The sequence below is a fragment of the Tympanuchus pallidicinctus genome, unplaced genomic scaffold (genome assembly GCF_026119805.1).
Source record: "Tympanuchus pallidicinctus isolate F22 unplaced genomic scaffold, pur_lepc_1.0 scaffold12, whole genome shotgun sequence".
Lineage (NCBI taxonomy): Eukaryota > Metazoa > Chordata > Aves > Galliformes > Phasianidae > Tympanuchus > Tympanuchus pallidicinctus.
The window spans coordinates 1,335,618-1,358,290 of NW_026294637.1; the positions used below are offsets into that span (position 1 = coordinate 1,335,618).

Consider the following 22,673-nt stretch of genomic DNA (forward strand, 5'->3'; position numbering starts at 1 on the left):
TGACTGGAAATTGATGCTGCCTGTGAAAGTTCTGTATCGACTGCCCAAATCACAAGTGCAGCTTTGGCCACAACAAAGGGAACAGCAAAATATCCATTAACTGCACTGGGATCAGAATTCCACCTTTTGTGTGCTCTATGTAACTGTGCAATTGCTTCACAAGCCCAAAATAGTTCATATTTGTACATGCTGAAACATGCAAAAAAATAACGCAAGCCCCCCAAAATTAATGATAATAATTAAAAAAAAGCAACAGTAAACCAACAAGAAAACCCCAAAACTCTACTTATGTATATATTAATTAGAAACATTGAGAGAAAAGTAATACCAGAGGCTCTGAAATTTCACTTACCATTAAATCTTCAGGTGCTGGTCTTTCCTTAGGTTGCTTTTTCATACTACATATCACAAAAGAAAACATTCACATATAAACAGATGTTTATTTATTCCATTTGCTTTAGTATTGAAGACATCCTCTTTTAACACAGACAGACCGTGCCCAGAATCTCCATCTATTTCTTAACTTGATCACAGGCTGACAGAAGACACGGCTCCCAGTGGTGGTCAAGATGTGGCCCAACCTCTCCCCCTCCACCCATCCCTTGTGGCCAGCATTTCTCCACTCTGAGTGTTCTGCTGACAGCTGCCCAACTTTTAACTTTTCTCTGCATGTCTTTGAAGTCCCCTACAGAGGCACAGGTTCCTTTCACCAGTTCTGAAATGTGTCATACCTACTGATATCCTTCTCCAAGTGCCTACTTACCCGGGCAAGAGATGCAGTGACAACAGCTTCCCTTCTATTTCATGGCCTGCCCTGCTTGCAGCCATGAGCATGTGTGGATATGAAGATCACTGCAAACCAATCAGCTCAGAAGGCATAGGAAGATGCTTCTCGTTTTGCTGGGGATTATTACATAGCTCGGCACAACATATTATCCAAACAGGTGGGAAATTTAACTCCAACACTGAGCAGCTTCAGGAGAACACACAATACCCCGGGGTTTCTACCTTAATTTTTTCCCATTCATTTCCATTACACTGCAGGGTGATAGTTCATTACACAGCATTAAGCTGTTTATAAGATCATGTTTCTCATCCAAATAGTCCTAGTTTTCTGTGCAACAGGTGCAATTAGCTATTGAAAACTGTGCTTAGCTGCATGAAGGAACACAATAACATGGCACAGAGGTGACCATCAGGAGCTGCCTACTGACTAATTGGATTACATCCAAGCAGCAGTGTTTATGGCGGAACTGGCATCAAGTCCTGTGTGCTGCTCACTTGACATCTCTAATACTTATTAGAAATTGATTGCTTAAATAGTCCACAGTGTAATTTCTTTCTCGCATAGCGCATTTTTAAACAGTAATGCCCCCTTCTGAAAAGAGCTGCCTGCAGTACAGCCGATAGAACACTATCTCAGCAATCCTGGATGAACTGTGTTGCAATTAGGAGGAGTTCAGATATGATTTACCCTCCCGACAGATAAAGAAATCACCAAACATTCCCCACAAATAACTGGAACAATGCAGGTAACAGCGGGCGCCGACGCAGGTTGGGAGCAGCTCTAATCTGACAGCCCAAAGTAGCCGCATCCCCGGGGAAAGGCAGGCTATTAGCCACCATCAGTTATGCTTCACTTTGACATCTGTGGAAATTCGAACACGGGTTATCCCTCCCCCTGCCTGAACGAGGGCTGTTTTTTTTCCAAGCAGTCCGTCATTACCCTCGGAAGGAATTAAAAATGCACAGCCCCACGCACAGCGGCGGTGCTGCAGAGCCCTCCGCACGGAGCTCTGCCTGTAAGCTGAAACTATTGGAAAAAGGAAGCCTACGTTATCCAACCTTTAATTATTTAGGAACTTTAATTAACCGATAATCAGACTGCTTTTGGTTTCTGCCATGTTTGTGGCGTCCCATCTCGGCCCCGCACTACGTACAAATACACGAATCCCTGGGGCAGCAGACAATCTGAATGTGCCACAAACCCGATGGGCAGGAGTGCGTGGAGTTGAGGGCACTGCCTGCCTGCTTCAGTGGAGAGAACCCCAAAAGGAGAGGAGTCCCCCCATCTGCGCAGCCCTGGGTGGCACCCTGCCACGTCCACATCTAGGTGAGCACCCCATCAGGGCGCGCTCACTGCGAGGGATGCTCCCCCATCCCACACACCGTGCCTGTGCAGAATTTGAGCTTGTTCATTCTGCCACGTAGAAAAAAATAAATAAAATTTCCCTTTGCTTTGTTTCTGTTAGGAGAGTTTACCCTTAAAATTCTTACCCTCCTGCCACTGGTCACTACTAAATGACTTGAGGGTCATTCAGACCCTGCTGTCACCCCACACATCAGAGAGGTGCGTTCTTTATTCCACAGATTCCTCCTTGCCCATTCTCCTCTCATTTCCAAGCTTCTCAACGAACAATCCGGTTTGAAGGAAAGAAAATACACCCAACAGTGCATTTTAAAGTACGACTCTCAGTAAAAATTACTTACTGGGAAGCCAAGGAATTAATCAGGGCTGCCTGTCTCTCCAAACACCGCGGTGATTTTATCAGCAATACTGCAAAAAGCCCTAAATTATGGTATGACACATCCGGGACTCCGTGGCCCCTCTCCCCCAAACGAATCCTTCAGTCCCACTGCCGGCTCTGCACCCACATCAGGGTTTATTAAAACAGGGAAAACCCACGTAAGTACTTTTACGACCCTTTGTGTAAATAACGTTTACATAATTTAAACAGTTTGCTTAGCTTTGCTGCCCCATCTGCCCAAGGCCCCCAAGTCCCTCTCCTCTCGGAGCGGATGCAAGGAAAGCCATAAGGTCTCGCCGAGCCGCGGAGTTAATGGCATGTATCATTTACATCGAGGGCATGGCATGTTTGCAAACGGAGCTTACCATTGAGTGATGAAGTGTACAAATGGCTCCGAGAACTCCCCGGCTGGAAGGACGGGCGACTCCTGGGTTGGATTGGAACAAGGAACAGCGTCAGAAGAGCATTTTTTAGAAGGAGAGCAATACAACAGCGATGACAAAAAGGGAGAGGGGGGGGAAGGAAGCGACAAAGCTCCCTTTTCACGCAGAGAATTGGAGAGAGAAAGGTACAGATTCTTCTGAGGACGTGTTATAAAAACACTGAATTTCGACTAATGAGTATTACACAATGGGTAAAAACATGTGGAAAGACACTGAGGGGAGGTGAAAAAAGGACAATGATAGCCACAGGGTAAAAAGGAAGGTAGGGAAAGTGTAAATGAGAAATTAATGATTATTTAAGTAACACACAAATGGTCTTGTAATTAACAAAGAGCTGTGAAATTATTCTTGTGTTGACCTTTGTTTCTTTCACTGCTTTCGCTATTTATTTACACTCATGTTTATTTACACTTATTCATTTTAGAGGCTGTCCTAGCAGGAAGGCTGTTCCAGATTTTAAAATGTTTTCTAAACAAAATCATTTTTAGGGGGAAAACGGGCAAAATTTACCAGGCTGGTGAAAACCAGCACCTGGCATTCGGGTGAAAAGAATAAAAAGAGAGAAAATAAAATGAAGAGCAGAAGGAAAAAAATCTCCACCCAAACGGGGAACAAACAACATCCCCATTTACAAAGACAGGCTTTACGAATTTAGGAGTTTTTCCAAGAATGACAGAGAGCTCCACTGTGTTTATAGTGTAACAGCTCAGGATGTAATGAAATTACACTGCAGAGTACTTTAACAGTGTCATCTCATTAGACCTACAGTTGGAACAAGAGAGCCACATAAAACAGGCAGCTGCAAATGACTCCATTCTCATCTATTCTCATTTGCTATTAAAAATACCTTTCGGCGGCTTTTTTCCTCCCTGACATCCCTACACAAAGTACCCCGCAAAGTATGATACATGCACCTATTTAAATTAACAAAGGAATGACTTATTTTAATCTCACTGTGCTTTGGAGTGCTTTGGCCATTTGGATGAGCAATATATCATTACATACAACCTTCCAGCGCTGCAGGCAAGAAACTCAGAGCGTGCAGCATTTGGTGGGAGCCAAACAATTTCTCTAGCACACAACTGTGTCAAATGCATGCATGTATTCATTATTGAGAATGCGAGGAAATAGCTTTGATGTAGTGGAAAAAAGAAGATGATAAAAGCACCTCTGCAATGTGTGTGCCATTATCAATGGTGGCAGATAGACACAACTGCAGAGCCTCCTATGTGATTAGTAAATATACATATAATTGCTGTGGCCAATTATCAGAAAAATGAGATCGGTAATTACAAGACAGAAAATTAACTAGAACTCTTATTAAGGCTTTGTTTCCAATTCAAACAATCGGAAACTGCTGGAAAATACAATTAAATCAAAAGTAACTGAAGAGTAAAAGGAGAAGGCAAAATTGCTTGACAATTTTCAGAGTTCTATTAACCACGAGCAGCGTTTGATAGAACATGCCCAAATTCCCTTTGAACTTAGGCCGGGCGAGGGAGAGGTTATTGTTTCCCAACTTATAAATGACAGCAATATGGGCTGGTTTGCACCGCAGAGCGGAAGGAACGCAGGGAAACAAACAGTGCAATTAAACTTCCTCCACTTCAAAGAGCTGCGCATGAAAATTAGTCTTATTAATACCGAAAGCACAGAGCCAAGTGTTGGAGCACCAAAGGCCGCAGCCCAGCAGGTTGAGCTCTCCCATTGTTTGCTCCTGTCCAGCACGCAGCCAAAGGCCAACACCTCCTTCCCAGGTGGGATGGGGTCAGAGCACAAAAGCAGGAAAGGAGCTGTGTGTGCGCAAAGGGTTGCTGTGAAAATGGAAGGTAAAGTACTGGAGCCCACTGTTGGGGTCTGGGTGCACCCAGCCAACTGTCCCACGCTGCAGGTGCAATGAGAGCAAAGCAGCACATGTTGGGGCAGCAGGGCGGGCACAGTGCACTGCACAGCCAGCGGGTGGGAGATTTCTGCCTTTGCCAAGGGATGGTGGACCACAATAGAGGGAAGCTTCACAAGGAGAGGCCGATAGAGAGCTCTGAAGCCACTCTTCTTTCAAGTGCAGACTGTGAGGGGTGGGATAAACACTGACTGGATCCCAGCAGGAAAAGGAGATGCTTTAATGCAGTCTGCCAGAGATTTTAGGTTGGACGTCCTGCATATTTGTCAGTCATTTGCAGGACAAATTGCTACTCTTTGGGAACAGTACAGTAATCTCAAAAAATGCTCACTAGGAAGCATGTCTGAAGGCAAACAGATCAGTAGAAATAGGTAATTTCACTCGGGTAAATAAGAGCCAATCCTTACTTTACAGCATGGATAAGATGAGAGAAGGAAGCTCTGCTTTTAGCTGAACCAGAAAAGCATGGATGGACCTCAGCTGCTTCCAAAGGCAGATGCTGGAGAGCTGCCTCCAGTGTTTCATTTTTAAATGACCTCAGTAACAGAAATGGCCCCTTCAGTTGACAGCCAGCCACAGAAACCAGCAATAGAGACACTTCTATTTCTGCCATGGTTCCACTGTAGAACATTTGAGTAGCAGAAAGTTAACAGTATTTTGTACTTAGAGTTATTTCAATGAAAGTGCTCCTATTGCTGCCTGTGTGACGTGAGCAATCACAATGCACCAAGTGCAGAGCAAAAACATCCCAAACTGCACAGAAGCAGCACAGCCTATATGTACCCTGAAGTTCCCCAGCCTGTAACTGACTGACTCTGAAAGGGATGGAAAAGAGGAAATAAAAACAAAACTACAGCCTCTGCCACGTCGGTGTGACACAATACAGTCACACTGGATGGAACGACGAGGAATGCTCCGGCTGTACTCCGATGCTCTGCCTTATTTTACCCACCTGCACACTGAACAACGTTCACCCTGCCTCCCCCAGCAGCTTGATCCCAAGGCCAGCTGCTGTCCCAAAAGCATCTCTGCAATGGGACCCGCTGCAGGAGAAGCCTCTGCAATTGCTTTGTGATAAGAACCAGCCGTGCTGTGCACATATGGAGGGCAACAGGAAAAGTTTGAGTGATGCCTTTGCCTTGTGAATAATGAACAGTTCAAGGAGGTCAACCCATTACAACTGAAACCGTTTAATTATTAATTATGCACAATCTATGAGCAAAAGGACAAGTTCAGAATGTTTAATGTGTGGTAACTCCAACTGGACCCTCTCTTGGCATTTTATTATTAGCACTTGTCAGCAAGGTGCTCAGGCATAAAGAAAACAACACAGCAGCAGAAAATCAGAGCTAGCAGGAGGAGGGAGGGCTTTGAACTTCAAACACGGCTCCTAATATTTAATTCTCAGAATGCCAGTGCTCTGGTATAGACCTTACTGACTTCCATGGCAGGGGGAAGCTGTGTTATATAGGCAAAGGCATGGAAAGAAGCACAGCACAGTCCCTTTAAAGAGAGGGCATCCGAAGGCACTGATGGCATTACCTCCTGCATCCCCATCTACTCCTCAGATCTCTTATCTGAAATGTCTCTTGATCTCTTTTGCTGCCATTAAGCAGAGCAGCAGCAGCAGAGATTCTGCTGAGGCTTAGGGAATATACTGTCCAACAAACTCACAAATGATGGGAAGAAACATAAATGAGGCTCCTTCTCCTCCTCTCTGTCCTCCCTGTAAGTTTGTCTGGACAAACCCAAGAAGCAAATTCAACAGACACAGCTGACTGGCCTTGGAAACACATCAATGGAACTTGGAATTCATCTCTGACTGACCAAGTACACTAAAACCAGGCTGTGTTGTACACATCTCTCCCAAACAGAACGTTTCTGGAGTGGCATTTTCTCAAAACAACTGAAAGCTGGAGATTCATCACATCGTCCTTTCCCAAGGAAGAAAAAGCCCCCCATTTCGCCATGACAGGAACACCAGCAAACACAGAGTTCTACTTGAAACCTTCCAAAGGACGACAGCAAAGCCCTCAGTTATACGTTAGGGCTCCTTGCCATCACAGGTCCCCAAGCAGAGCTGAGCTGCACCTTCTGGGCGGAGGTTGGTGCACTCAGCACACGTAGGTTTTACCTTCTCATCTGCTCAGCACCTCTCTCTGAAGGGTTAAAATTTCCGTTTCCCACAGCTCCAGAGCTGCTATTTTGCAGCACTCTCTCGGCAGCGTGCAGGCTTGTGCAGAAGGAAATGCCATGGTCCTATGGCTCGATGGCCACAAGAGGGAAGTTAGCAGAGCCGAGCAAACCAAACTTCAGTTACTCTGTCCTCTGGGCTTCCCAGCACACCCTGCCTCTGAAATTATCATCTCCTCTGGGCAGATACTCCTATTCTGCAACTCGCCCGCTGATGCTGAAATGGCAGTATTTAATAAATAATGTGTGCGCTTTACCAAGCATTTTTGGCTCATCACTTCAGCCTACTCCAATCCCTGGCACTGAAGAGTATCTGTGTGCTCTAGTTTTCACCAAAGCTTTTGAGCAATACACCTATAGCTGCTGTTTACTTTCTGGCCAAAAAGTGACTTATTTTCAGACAAACTTAAGTTTTAGCTGCACCTGAAATGCTGCCAGTTGCAATTAGGTGTAATACATGCACTGCAGTTACGGAGCCGTTCCAACGAGAGCAGCAAATCACAATATCACACACGTTCAGATTCACTCCTTCAAGGTCAACTTCCCTTCAAAGCACTCCTAAACAAAATCCCATCGCTGACTTTTAGCCAATCTACTTCAAAAGCCCCGCAGAAGCCTAATGGCAGGTGAGCCCTTGCAAGTAACGAGTGTGCAAAAGCAATGATGTCTGGAGGTGGCTCAGAGGCCCCGACTTGAAAGAATTTCTGGATCGTCCCCATTACGCTCCCACCCCTGGCAGGAAGGTGAAAGATGATTACATCTCCGCGCCAGGTCGCTTCTTGCTCTTTCCTCAGTAGCAGGTGCCAAATGTGACAAATGACACGCGGGGGCATTTCGGTGTGAAGTTCCGTCTGCTGGGATTGAAGTGTCAGCAGTGAACTCATTTATTTCCAGATCTCGGGCTGGACTGGAACCAAGGTCGAGAGGCCAGTGTTTTATCCAGCAAACCCCTCTGCCTGCCTCCCACACCTCACCCCGTGGGACAGCCCGCTGTTCTCCCAGCAGCACTACCTGCTCCCAACCAAAGACAACACGGCGTCCACATAACCTACACCCACACGGGACCCACGTGGGCGCTTGCGGCGGGAAGCCAGTAAGCACCTGGAGCTCTTTGGCAGCATTTGCCGCTGTGGGATGCTTTTTAGAGGCCAAGGAAGGAAGCTGAAGAGTGTAATTAACATTAGGAATAATCTAGAGTGTCCAACATGACGTTCCCCACCCCTCGCCAAGCCCTGCACTTGTTAGTGAGGCTCTCCAAAGGGCCGTGCAGATCGTGTACAGGTAGCTGGAAAACAGGTTAATCCTTTAACCGTAACTGTAATTGCTTTCTCTCTAAAACAAACATAAGAATTTTTTCTTCTCCTTGCTGGTCTCTTGTCGATCATAAGCCAGCAGAGCACAGCAGTGTTTTGGGTAGATACACACACATATGCACATTTCAAATAGCTAAGGCACAGCAGCATGAAACGCAGCCTCTACCTGCTCACACCGAAGGGACCCAATTGAAAAACTAAAACCATTTATTGTTCCCTTTTTCCTCTGTACACTCCCAATGCATTTTTATTGCTTTTTCATAAAACACTGCTGCAAATAATCAAGCATGACCATTGACATCCACAAGATTGAGTTTTAGGAACCATTAAATGAGCTTGCCCTCTTGGGAAGGTTCTTGCTCAGGTTGGTCTAAAGGTAATTATTCAGCAATTCCTACCTGTGGTTTTACCTTGCTCCTATGTAAGTCCCTGAATCTCAAACACTAGTAAGGTCACAGATTTTGCCTCAATAAGAGGATACCCCCAAACCAGGGCACATTCTTGGGGCTGCGCACACAAGCACACACGTGTCTTCTCAAACCTGCACAGAAATCTTCAAAAACCCAAGACATTTTCAGGGTTAAATACAGCTGTCCATGCATTTGAATCAACACACGAGAATCTAAGACAAAAATTCCCAAAGAAAAAATACAAAGGTTTGTTTCTTCCTGAGCCTTTCAAGGTTTCAGCTTCATTTATAACAACAGCCAAATGCAGCGCTGATGTGTTACAAAATTCTGCACTCAGGAGGCAATGGACTTCATTGCGCTATTTGATCAAGCTGAACATGCTGTGAATTTTTAAGGCTGCAGCAATAAATAGAGGGATATATTTAACAAAGAGGAGGAAAAAAAAATAGAAATGACTACATAGGATACATGTATTCAGCCCAAGTTATTTCTTCCATTGAAAATTTATTAACATTGACATGCTTCGCAGCTCAGCATTAACACCACGCTTGCATTAACTGATCTGCTAAATGTTTCTAGAGGATGGATTTAAACAGAAGAAAAAAAAAAAGAGGTCTTTGATTTGCAAAGTTTGGAAGTCCTTGAGCTAGATTAAACTGCAGTCTTGTGAGACCAAGTAGCTCTGTGGGGGCACTTAACAGAAACGTTCAAGAAACTCATGGAAGGCTCCTCACTATTCACTCACGAAGTTGTCACAGTAAGGATTCATGAGTACAACTAATTAATTTTTCTTTTAAAAGTCTGCCTGACTCGCCAAAATATGCAGATTTTTCAGTGCTGCCTCCTATTTGCAAAAGCAGGGCTCGCTCTTCAAAGTCTTCACTCCTGAAGCTTCTGATTCAATTGATTTGATGTCCACTTAATTCTGGAGTTATAATCAAAACTGATGGACGAAAATCAAGTTCCTTTTCTATCTTGTTCAATATGCTTTTCAAAAATATATTAAAAAAAAAAAAGCCAAAAACAACTCAGCTAAGCTGAATGCTGGAACGTTAAGGAATTCTCAGACCTCAAACACCAGCAGACTGCTTTTATTGCTGGCTGTACTGCAGGACAAACAGCATCAGTGTGAGCCTATCCTCATCTCTGGGCCAGCAGCAGGAGCCTTACCATAGCAGAAGAGGCTGCAATGATGGGGACTGTAGCTTAAATGAGCGTGTCTTATTTGTAGCTGGATCAGATTTCAGTGTATGTTACCACATGTTAAAAAATAAAGGTCTGGCAGACGTGCAACCTATTCACACAATGCTTCTCACTAATCCTGGCATTAGAGCAATCAGCCCAGAACCAATGCCATTAAAAGCCTGCTCACATAACTCAACAAAAAACATGTCAGGCATGGCTTACAACACTTCCCAAATCCCTTGCTCCTTCTGCAGAATTTATGCAAAGTAAATTTAAGTCCCTGGAAAAGAGCAGACAGACTCTTTAAACTACCAGAGTGACTTGCTGTGTCTCACGTACTCCAAAATAGCATTTCCACCAGGTACTCCGAGTCTATTCAAAGGCCTCTGATAACCATCCTGTCTGCTGCAAACCTTCCACAGCTGCCCCAGTTACTGCAGTCACCTCCCAGCTCTCCAGATAAGCCTGGAGCCAGCCTGGAGCACGAGGGTCATCCTTCCTGGACATACATTGCTCAGCTCCAAGCGATATGAAAGGATAAAACAGCTGTGCATTGAGAAATTCGGTCCAGGAACAGGAGGATAAGAACTTCCAAGCTCTCTCCATATCATCCAGAACCACACTGCTGTGGTTGCAGCCCCTCTCTGCTCACTGCTGTCGTCATTAAGTGAGGCGGGGAATTCTGCACCAGGGCCTGGGTTCCTCTGGGGATGGGCTCTGCTCTGCCTCCTGTGAGTTTTAGGACCTCCCTGCAGCCAAGGGGAACATTTGGCCCCAAGCAATCAGTCTTACAACACTGAGCACTTCTAATCTTTAATACTCATGGTAGCAACAACAGCTGGAGGGCTCCAGAGAGTACTGAGCCTCTGTCTCTCAAAAAGGTCCTTGTGTAAAGGAGGAGCAAGCATGAGGCAAACAGGCAGGTCCTGCTGTTATCCCACAGAATGGGCAAAAAGACAAAGTGAGGAGGGAAAACAGAAGTCATAAATTACAGACATTTTGCTCCGAGGTCTTTGTATGCAGGACAGGGTGGGGGTGGCACTGATTTGGGCACTGTTATTTAAAAGCAATTTGTCTAGCCCATTCAAAAGCTATTAGTCTACCAGTAGCAAAACGCATGTGAAAATACGAGCAAGGTCAGCTTCACCTCTCAAGGACAGAGATGGCCTTTTTGCTACTGGCAGACACAGCACTGGTGGCTTGGAGTTCCAAGGACATACCTAACAGGAATAACAATGGGTGAAAAAGATGGAAGAAGCAAATTGTCTGAGAACCGCTCAAGGAACCAGAGAGCGTTGGGGGCCAGGCAGAAGGGTTGGCACTGCTGGAGGCACACCAGGACCAGGAGAACTCCCTTCCCCTCCTTCACACGAAGGATACATGTTCATTTTAATTCGTGATCCTGTGTACAGCTGAACAAATGCTGAAAGGGATGCAGTGAAGGTCCAACGGGATGCCATCACCCAGCAACCACGACCTGACGAGGCAGCATGGATGTTCTGCTAGAGGCTGAGGTGAATCTCCAGAAAGTTACAGCTTCTTTGCCTTGCTCAAGCTTCCTAATTCTCATCACCCCCTCATTAAAACTTAAAAAACCAAAGCAAGCTCACGGCAGTCAGCCCTGAGAAAGTACCTGGATGTTTTTACTGGATCGGCTCACACAGCGAGGTTGGGGCCCCAGGAGCCACGCGGATTAACCTCTGAGACCATTCAGTTTGTCAAGGACTCGACATTTAGAGCAGCAAAACAGCATACAGTGGGACCAAGCCAGTTCACGTTCGACAGCTCCAAGCTGTACCAGGCAACTCGTGCTCTGAGGATGTTGGGCATTGTGCTTCATTAGGAAACAAAATATAAGCTTTCCACTCCATTAGGAATGACTTTAGGAGTGAAAGCACATAAGACGACGACTCACCTCATCAACAATGCACTGCAATAACTGGAGAGGCTGCAATGGAAAGGAGAGAGGGAAAAAGTATTAGCCTATATGCAATATCTTTACAGTGGAGTGGAAAGAAAAAATCATTAATGCAATAAAATATAGCAAGATTAATCAACAGCAGCAAACTCTTATAAAAACATTGATGCTCAGGATGTTCTATTATTTCTAATGGTACCTAATCTAATACAGGCAGTTAAAGGTTTGCATTTTCTTCAAAATGCAATTTGCTAAGTTTAAAACAAGGCATTCAAGCATGCAGAGGAAGCAGCCATCAGGAAAAAGAAAAGTGAATTTTTTTCTGAACTCATAAAGCTTACCATTAAAGATCCCTGGTTTTTCTGAATCTGAAAAAAGGCAATATGTAATTAGCATGTCATAATCAAAATGACTCACTTGGACACATTATGATCACTGAGAGAAAATTATTGCATCGCTGGTGGCAATTTGTGGGCATGTGTTAACACAATTTACATAATGAAAATACACAAATGTTAATAGCTCGCTTCTCATTTATAGGCGAAAGTCAGCAGAATGTTAATTTCACACAACACTTTTTAGTACCCTCCAGGTTGTATTAGAATAGGAAGAAAAACCATAATCCATTTCAAAAGGCTGTTTACGATTCAGATATAAATAATGTTTTATATTGCTAGATTGTGAACACTGGGCTTAATGTTGCAATCATCGCTAATGTTATGAAGCTCACTCTTTTTAAATTAAAAACCGATTTATTTAAAATTGAAATTAAATCATAGTCAGAAATTAGAATTCTGGATTACTGCCAGGCCCGGCTCGCAATCCCTTTTTTGTGAAGAAAACTTTAATTATGTGGTTGAAGTCTCTGCCGCTACTCAGGAAAGCCCCCCACACTCCACTCCTACCCAAAGTTTCCTACACATCCCAGCCAGGTTGGACTCTGAGCACAAGCAGAACGTTGCCATCCGGGAGGTGGAAAGTTTGAGCAACTCTGCGTTTGAATGGCAAAGGAAAGAGTTGCAGCCCGTTGTCTCTGCGCCTTTCCACATTTTGTACCATTGGTCTGGTTGGGAAATTAATTAACAGTTTGTAGGACGGAGCACTTGGGCACCTACAGGGCACTGTGAATGAATCCATCCTACCAAAGCACCTTTTGATTACAAAAAGAAACCAGGGCAGAATTACAGCCGAACACAAAGCACAGAGCAGGTATTTGAACGTTTACACACGCTGGCATTCTGACAACAGGCACACGTGCATCATTTCTAATGGGTGTGGATAATTAATTACACATCTTTCCTAAGCAGGCATCAAGTTGCATCCCAACACAATGACAATGCAAACAGAATGCAGTCTTTCATGGAAACGTAACTTGCCCCTTCCATCTCACACTCTGCATTCTATCGCTCTGCAGTGATGAATGGGGCAGAGTCGCAGTGGCTCTGGATGCCCTCTCCCCTGCACCCAGCCCTGCAGCAGAGCTCTACAGGCAGGAAAAGCTGCTGTTATGCAGTGAAGCTCTTCCATATGGAGTAAGGAAACAAGCACACATAAACTTTCTGCATATAATTTTTTTTTTTTTTTTTTCCAGGATGAAAAAGAAAATAAATAGATGGATATAACCGACTATATTCTTTAATGGTCTATGTCAACCCATCATAACCCAACAGAATAAAGTGGCCATTTTGCATTATTGCTAATAAACAAGAGGTGTTGTGAAAATAAAAGTCTTCATGCTTCACTTTCAGATGCTAAACGACAAAATAGGCTCTGCTTATTCAACAGGGGCCATTCCGAGCCCTTTATGAACGGGTGATGCAGCTGTACACCAAAACAGAGCATCATTCAATTCTTCAAAGGAAAAATAAATCTTGTCATGCAAAGGGCCGGAGGTGAGACCATATACAGGTGCCTCAACACTGTTACACAATCACAGCCAATGTCTGTATGAGGTTTAAAATCCTATTTCTAATAGGAATAATGAACGCAATGGCCACACACACCCCAGTATTGCAGAGCTCTTCCCATGCCGAGCACCCATGGGAGCAGAGGGACTGGCTCCCAAGGGAGGGAGATGTGTGCTCATCACACACGCATTGTTACCAGCTTTTATTACACGATTTTGATGGCAACACATTATTTTGAGATCATCTTCATAAATTTTGCATTAAGGTATCCGTGCCAGTACCTGGAATTGATTCAAAATGCTTAAGACACTCAATTACTTTTTAACACTGTTACTCGATGTAATGACATATCTGCTATTTCCCTTGCATTTGATGATGCAACATCATTGTAATTGATTCATTTTCTCAATTAAATAAAGCTACAGCGCTTTTCTCTCTGAGGAAGCCACAGAGACTCCCACGTCAGATGCATTACCTATTTGCTCTGCCTCAGATATATTGCTTGCAGGGCTGCACTGCGCTCCTCTGCTAGCTCCACTGGAAAACACAACACTACAACAGTATTTTTCAAGTTCTGAGCAGCAATGAACTCCGCTGTATTTATATTAGGCATATTTTTCACTGCTAAAACTATGTTGTTTACCTTTCCCGAGACCACATTATTGGGCAGCCCCTGCAACGATAAAACAAACCCAACCGACGACAACTTTACAGCCGGCGCTTCTGCTCTTGTGCACAGTTCATGAGAAAGCACAGCATCCAGTTTTATAGCACATTAAGAACAGTGTTAAAAGTACTCAACATAAAATGCTTTATCTCCCCGCTTGCCCGGCTCTGCTCTCCCCTCCCCAGCAGCCTGGGTTCGTGCACTATGGGGGATGAGAAGGGTAGGAGGCAGCAGAGCTGAGCAATTGGTGCCTGTGTATTCTGTGCAGAGAAAAATCAGAGATCAGGAAAAAATCTGAGATTGGGCACGAGATTGCAACTGCGATGGCTGTATGCCTGCCATGAAGAATTTCAAATGGGCGCAATGGAAAAGTAAAGGATGACCCAAAAGGCACAAGGCGTGCTTTATAACGATGGAGGAGCGCGTCGAGGCGCTCCCAGGAGTGTCATTTCCATCCTGGAGAACTCACACCCATCCTCCCAGCATCCATGAGTCCCCTCAGCCACGGCCCAGTTACAGCTGGGAGCCCTGTGGCCACGGATGGCACCTCCTGTTGGTCAGAAGGCGTTCAAAGCCTCTGAAGTGAAGCTGGAACTGTGTGTGCTTGCAGAAGGACACCGTCCCTTTGATACTGCAGAAGCTGTATGTCGTTTGCTGTGGTTCTTTCAGTACTCAACGACAAATAAATCCGTCACATTCATGGCCTGTTTCTCAGGTCACAAAATATCAGCAATGCTGGACTCAACAACACACATTTTCCAAATGGCCCTTTTGTAGGTTGGTTAAAAATGCAAAAGTTTGCCTCCTGCTTCATCTACTATTTAATGAATGCCTGCGGTTACAAAAAGCAACTTTTGACAAACCATCAGGTTCCATCTCTGTCTCCATGGAGATGCTTTGGAGGGGAAGTGGCTGAGAAGACCTCTCCCATCCCTCTCCCATGACATTCAGAAGCACAATCAACTGAACTCGAATGAATGCACCCCGGGTACCTTGGAGGAGTCACCAGCTACAGCTTTAATTTTCGCTTTTCCTCTCTGGAATTAGGACTTGCCCTGCAGCTCTTGTTTGAGAGATTTGCAGGTGACCCAGGGTTAGATCTTCCTATATCAGTTAGCAAGTTTTCTCTTAATATATATACTGCTTTTCAAGCTAGTGATTTTTTTTTTTTACTTAGAAAAATTAAAATTAATTGAAGAATACATAAACCAACAACTCATGCAGTACTGTTTTTAAAGGAGGCTGCACTGTAGAACATTTGTTTTTCCAATCCAGGGAACTGCTGATTTTAGAAATACGTGCAGCTTATTTTTAACCTTTGGGAAGGAAGGTTATATTTTACTGAACGGCAGCAACCACAGACACCGTTCCCTACTAACAAATGACCAAAGCACACTTGCTCTATCTCTGCACTGGTAGGACTGGAAGAGGACTTTGCAAGAGTACTGCACTTCCTTTTGGTCTTCACCACCATGGATCTTACCATATACACCTCTATAAAATAGACTTTTTTGCAAAATTGAAGTTGGTTAAGCTTCTGAAGGAGGTGGAAGCATCAAACCCAGCCAGCCCAACCCCCCTGATTCATTCCCAAATTTCTGAACAACCCAATCCCACCATGAGGATTTTGCAAATGGCAAACTGCTATCGCTGTCACAAAACAAAGGATGGAAAAAAGGAAGAGAAACAATTTCAAAATAATAATAATAAAAAAACACAATTCACAACAACCTTAATATTAAATATATTCTTACAATTATATTACGCTGGTTTTCCCAAAGGTCTGAAAGCAAATTTATATAAAGAGATTATTTCATCCACCACTGAACTGCAGCCACTTCTCAGAGAAATCTGTTTACCAGAGTTTAGTAACACAATTCAACAAACCGGGCATGAAAAACTGTTGGAATTACGGAGGGAGCATAAAAAGCCAACAACAGCCCCAGCTGAGCGGGACCAGGATGCTGCTGCTAACACTGCTCCTGATCAGCAGGAATGTGGGAGGAGCGAGGCCTGGGGAAAGTGCTGAATTTAGTAGAATCATAGAACAGCCCGAGTTGGAAGGGGCCCACCGGGATCATGAGCCCAACTGCAATGTTTAAGACTCCCATTTAGCAACGAGATGCCAAAGAGAAGTGCTGAAGGCCAGCAGGTGGACATCCATCAGGATGCTCCCTCCTCATAACTGCTTGTCCCTGCTTGCTTGGACGGAAACAGGTAAGAAGTCCCTGGTTAACACTTGCCACTGGAACCCACCTACAGAAGTCCTGAGCTTTTGCTGACAAGCTATAAAACCAACTGTGATCATACATGACCAGAAATGACACAATTCAAGGGATATCTGAAAGAAAGAACCCACAGAGGTCAAAATGCAGGTATACAAGTGGGAACTGAACTGAGGCGCGGAGGGTTTGGGCAATGACAGGCAACCTATCCTGCATCACTCCAGTGCTCACCACAGCCAGCACTGCAATTCACTGCGAGTCACACACGTGGCTGCACAGGGCTGGCACCTCCAAACAACAGAGCACAACCGATGGAATCACTGAGGTTGGAAGAGACCTCTGTGATCCTTGAGCCCAACCAGCTCCTCTCTGAACTCCTTTGGCTGCCCTTGGAGCTGCTGCACTCCCACCTCTTCTCATCCCCAGGTCCTGGTTAGCTGGAAGGAAACACGCCTCCTCCTTCAAGCCAAGAGAGCCTGCTGAGAGCATGGAGGAGATGAACACTTTCAGTCAATCCAATACCTGCTGATACCTCTTAAGTGGCCACCTGCACAACCAGCCAACCCACTGCTCGCCCCTTCCTAGGGAGAGCCCACCGCCCAGGGACAAGCCCAAGAAACTTGTCCCATTCAGGAAAGTGACTCCACGGTCCCACTGCTGGTTGTGGAGCTGGGAGGGAGGACAGCACAGCACATCTCCCTTTCCATGGAAGCACCAACTTGTGCTGGACATGTTGCATGTTTGGAAAAATCTCTCAAAGAAAGGCCACCATTTCCTCTTGGATGCTGCTCGCATTTCTGGTATGGAGCTCTCAGGGCAAACATCATTCCAGAGTCTTGCTCAGTGCAGTCAAAAAGGCCCCAGCTGTGCTGTGAGGATGAGAGAACAGCACAGAACAAGAGAAGAGCTGCTTCCATTACGCTGTTTTCTTATTTAAACCATAAACATTGTGACCAAAAAAAAAAAAAAAAGCCATAACCAACCGGAAAACACAAACTTACATCCTGACCCAAAGACAGAACGGGCAGAATGGGGGGATCCCCTCTGCGGGCTCATTTTCCCCCTCAGAAAGACAAATGACAATTAGTTCTACTTGTTTCCTGCATCCCCACGCTAGAGCACAGTGTTCAAGCAAGGATTTCCTTTTCTTCTTTTTCAAAAACCCAATGGGAAGATTCAAATTCAAAAAATATACAGATAAACGTGCCTTGATACGTGCAACAGAAATAAAACAAGTGCCAAAATCTGTGCACCTGCTACAATGCAAATCCAAAACTCCACTCAAGTGGGGCAGCAAGTCTCGCAAATGGATCAAATTTAAGCACTGGATTATTGCCGGTAAAGGACAAAAAATGACTAAGGTAAAATGTACTCAAAGTACGTTATCTAAAGGATGAGGTATCTGATGAAACTTGTGGTAATTGTCAGGACTTCAAATGATAGCAGAGAACTTCCAATATTTCCAGTGATTTCTGGAACACATAACAAAAGCAAAAACATTTGCACAAATCTGTGATATTTAAAGATTTGATCCAAATTTAACTGGGAGAAAAATCACTGTTTTGGCACTAGCATTTGAGCAGTGTTTAATGCCATTTAAATGGCTCTCTATCTTGATGTATGTGGAAGATAAGGTTTCTTTCACTAGGAGACGTGCTGCAACCAACCCTCCATTCATCCCCACAAAATAAATGAATGCTTAAAGGATGTTTCTGTCAATAGAAAAAACAACAGCAGAACGGCTATTTTGCATGCCAACTTAAACCAAGTATTTTTTTCCCTGACAACCTGCTTACATTTCAATGAAACCAGGCCAAATTTGGTCAATAGTATGGATTGCATATAACAAAAAGAATCTCAGGCTGTGCTCATAGAGGGCTCAGAAAGCTGCAGCTCCACTTAAAGCCACGCAATTATTTTGCAAGCTGAGACGCAGCAAACAAATGAAGCTGTTTGAAATGGGAGCGCTCACAGGCGCTTGGTTGGTTCGGTGCTGGTTTTTTTTTTGACCTACAATTAAATCTTATTGCAGAAATCACAGCGAGGGCGGAACACAAAATCAGGCAAGGAAAAAAAGAATATAAAGAACCACCTCCCCCCCTCCTTAAAAAACACCACCAGCAATGAAACATGCTAACAGAGATGGGAGATCTCTCGCTGCTGGAAGCCCATAGTGGGGCTGTGCTGCGGCCCAGCGCCGTCCGTGTGTCGGGCACTGGAGAAGTACAGAGCTCTCCCCAACGGGAGGAGCACAGAACGGCACGCACTGAGCCTTTTCAGCCGTGTATTTTCTTATAAAGGCTGTATATTTCCTTATACAGGCACGTGTGCAGCGCTCGCTCGGGCTATAAAACCTCCTATTATCCACTTAGGTTTGTTTGCAGTGGGAATTAAGGATGGCTCTCAGTCATCGGCCCGTCGGCTCCAAGCGGGGATGCGGCTCCGTGCCGATGCCAGGGAAAACAAGAGGGGAAAAACCCGAGCGCGGCTCAGCTCCTTCCTCACAGCTCTGCATCGGGCTGCAAAACTCTGCTTCTCCCAAACAGTCATTCAGTGAAGGTTCGTGTGACTTTCGGTGCCTTTTGCAGGAAGTTATTTGAATGCAGGGATGATATATTTTAAGAAATACATCTCCGGCATCCATCATCCCTCGTCTCTTTCTGATATTTTTTTTTTCTACTTATCGCGTTCTTTATTTGAAACAGATTTTTAACAGATAATCTTGATCGTTATAACAATATCTCGCTTGCATTTTATTCAAATAATTCTTAAAAACAGCTTAAAAAGCCGTTTGGAATAACATCAAGCTCTCCATCAATCACACGAAAAAATTCCGCTGGCGGTTGTATAAACATCAGATCAACTCTGATGTCTTCAAGGATTTCAGAGTGAACCATAAAAAACTCCATTAACTTCTGACAAAGAATGCAAATTAATCACAACATGGGGTGAAATGAAATTAAAGGCTCTTTTCTAATCAATGACAAGGCGGGATGAAATATTTGCTCCTCTCCGTCTCCCCGCGCTCGGGCGACGCTGGACGCGCGGCTCCGCGCTCCGCACCCCAATCTCAGGTGCATCCAATTTGTTATCCCAGCTCTCCGGTGCCAGCGAAAAGCCTGGCGTAGACAGATGCACCGGGAACCTTAAATGACAGTTTTGGCCTCCGGAAGTGCGATCGCTACAGCAAAATCTAGTACAGCCTCCAGGTGAAATGTCTGGAGCTCCATATGGAGCAGGGAAAATTAACAACAAGATGAAAATCGCTGTAGCAGCGGGGAGCCGGGTTTTTTTTTTTTTTTTTTTTTTTTTAAGGGAAGAAAAAAAAAAAGGGGGGGGTGGAGATAAATTTAAAGATGAGGAAAGAGGAGTAATAAATTAATGGAGTGTGAAAACGTTCAAAGCTTTACAATACTGGGGGCACTGTTTGCTCAGATTTGGGGTGGGGGAGAAGCAGGGCAGGAGGTGTGCATGGGAGGGGGGGCAGGTTTATAAACTTCGGGTCATTTTCCTGTCATTTATTAACCCAGGCCCCGAACAGTGGCTCTCAACATCCCTCTCAACGCAGCACATCTGACAGCCAGCGCTGACGGCAGCGCCTGCCCGTTCCTCCGGAGCATCTCCCTAATGGATGCAGTCCTCCAGCATCCTGCTTTGTGCAATGTTGGACTACAAGCTGGGAATATTTAGTGGTCAATTCTTTTCATTTTTCCTAAATTACATTATCATTAAACCAGCCATTGCCCCATCACGTTTTATACACCACACTGACGCTGCGACAAAGCGCACTCAGCCACTGCACATCTTGGGGCTTCCAGCTTCCAATTTAATTCCATTTGCTCTGAGGTGCCGAGGCCTTCTGTTGTTTTTATATATATATGTATCTGAATATATATTTTTTACAGCTCTTTCTTTGGAAATGAATAAGCTGCCACCAAAATCAGAGGAATTAAGATTGAACTTTTACAAGAAATTTGGAACTTATTTCTTATAAGCGGAGCTTTCATGTCTCAAATCCTGCACCGATGGTGTCAGCAGGGAAAGGGCTCTCCTTGCAGTTTTCAATGCTTCCACAGGAAATAACTTTATTCTAAAGAGTCTTTCATGCCAGTGTGTGTGTGCACCACTCCACTTATCTGAATGGAACTGCGCACCAGGGGAAGAATATACCCCTACGTGCATCTGTCTGTATCTACAGAAAGTCCTGTGAGTCTCATACACTACCTCTTCCAAAAGGCATTTTACACTGTGCCAGGAAAACAAACAACAAGACGTGACAAGCACTCGCCACGTTTGACGTGTCACCTCATTTTAAGGATCTGAGTTCCCTTTGTGGAGTTCTCATAGTGGGAAAGCCTGTTCTAAGCTCTGCTGTTCCTCATTTCCTTACTCAGATCACCACCGTTGGCAGCTACTGACAGATTATGAAATTAACTGCATATTGTGACTAAAAATGACAGTAACTCCATAACTAGATTCCGAAGATTACACTGAACTCTAAACCCACAAGCAACTTCCCTTCCGTATGCAGTTGGTTGTTCACTGAAGTGCTTCCCAGACACGACTTTAACAGAAGATTAAATAATGACAACGTGACAAATAAGTGTTAGCAAAATAGATGCTCATAAAACACATGGAAAATGAAAAGTGCTGAATTTTATCCTTAAAGTATCCTACTAAAGGCCACATAAAAAACCATCCTTTAATTGCGCCGGCGTATTGCAGGAGTCCTGAATCGCCACAGTACAATGATGAATAAATCTTGTTCATTTAAACTGGGTCTGCACACAACATTTGTCTGCAACTTAAACGTAGAGGGGAAAAAATCCTTTTTTGTTCAGCTACAGCTGGAGGCAAAGGCTCCTTTGTGGGCAGTTCCAGGTGCTCCCCAGCACAGAGCCACACACCCCGCTGGCAGAGGGAAGCCAGCCCACGCTGATGGGGGGCAAACACTGTGAGCCCATGGACCATCAGCTTCAACCACCTCAACAAACCCAGCGACACGCTGCAGATCTGCTCAGTTACAAACAGGTCTGTTATATATTCACACAAACATGAAATAAACCCAACACCCTGCAATCATCCACCTGGTCACAGTGAGGTGCTGAGGGTTCTGGACCAGCTATGAGCGCTCGCATCCAAAATGCAGATACTTCATATAAAGTCCTTACAAAAAGCAGTTGCCTGAAAACCTTAATAGCTACATTCTAAAGTTTCACCTCTTCAACTATTTTGCATTAAAAAATATACACAATTTCATGGCCTACTGACTTGCCAAATATTCTTTTACAAATGCGATCTGTTTTTTAATTAGAATAGCAAAAAAAAAAAAAAAAAAAAAAAAAAAGGATCTTAAACTAGCAATCATGTTCTCCTCCCAGTTTAGAAAACAAGTTTTGGTCTGCAGCCATCCACAATGCACCCCAACCTCCCTCCCCAGCTCCAGAGCCTCTGTGCACAGAGGGCAGCCCGAGCTGCATCCCCCAGCACTCAGGTTTAGCACAAAGGGCACTGAGATGCCCAACGAGCACCAGAGGCTGTGCCAACGCATGGAGGGCACTTCAGCACAAGAGCTGCTTTTTCAGCCCGCTCTCAAAGGAGAGGTTGCTTTTCACAGCACGGAGAAAATATGGACAAAATCTGCTGGGTACCCAACGGCAGCTTTCTTTTGGTCAGTAAACATTTTCCACAGGAGATAAAGTGTGAAATCAGTGTGTTTCCACGTACACAAAATCTTTACAAGTCCATAAAACTGTCAGGAGAATTTGCTTAAAACAGCTTATAAAAATGGGAGAGAATGAGTCCCAGCCTATTATTCAATAACCATGTTTGTGAGGCATCTGCATAATCTAACCATGCATAAATTAGTATGTGTATTACAACAGTTATTTGCATAATAATAGCAAGTTAATAGATGCTTAAAGAGCACAGACCAACACCACCTTTAAATCAGACATGCCTCCAGGCACTCTGATCTGTATAGA

General features: G+C 44.5%; 1 protein-coding gene across 2 annotated transcripts in view; it reads right to left on the reverse strand.

Moving 5' to 3' along the window:
• The window catches only part of MAP2K5 (mitogen-activated protein kinase kinase 5), a 111,210-nt gene that overhangs the window by 17,470 nt on the left and 71,067 nt on the right, over nucleotides 1-22,673 (reverse strand). For both annotated transcript variants that reach the window (XM_052671879.1, XM_052671880.1), the window contains 4 exons: nucleotides 12,232-12,258; nucleotides 11,888-11,920; nucleotides 2,894-2,955; nucleotides 353-398 (listed from right to left, as the gene is read on the reverse strand). In XM_052671879.1, the coding sequence (XP_052527839.1) occupies nucleotides 353-398; nucleotides 2,894-2,955; nucleotides 11,888-11,920; nucleotides 12,232-12,258 (168 nt within the window). The remainder of the gene's footprint in view (nucleotides 1-352; nucleotides 399-2,893; nucleotides 2,956-11,887; nucleotides 11,921-12,231; nucleotides 12,259-22,673) is intronic.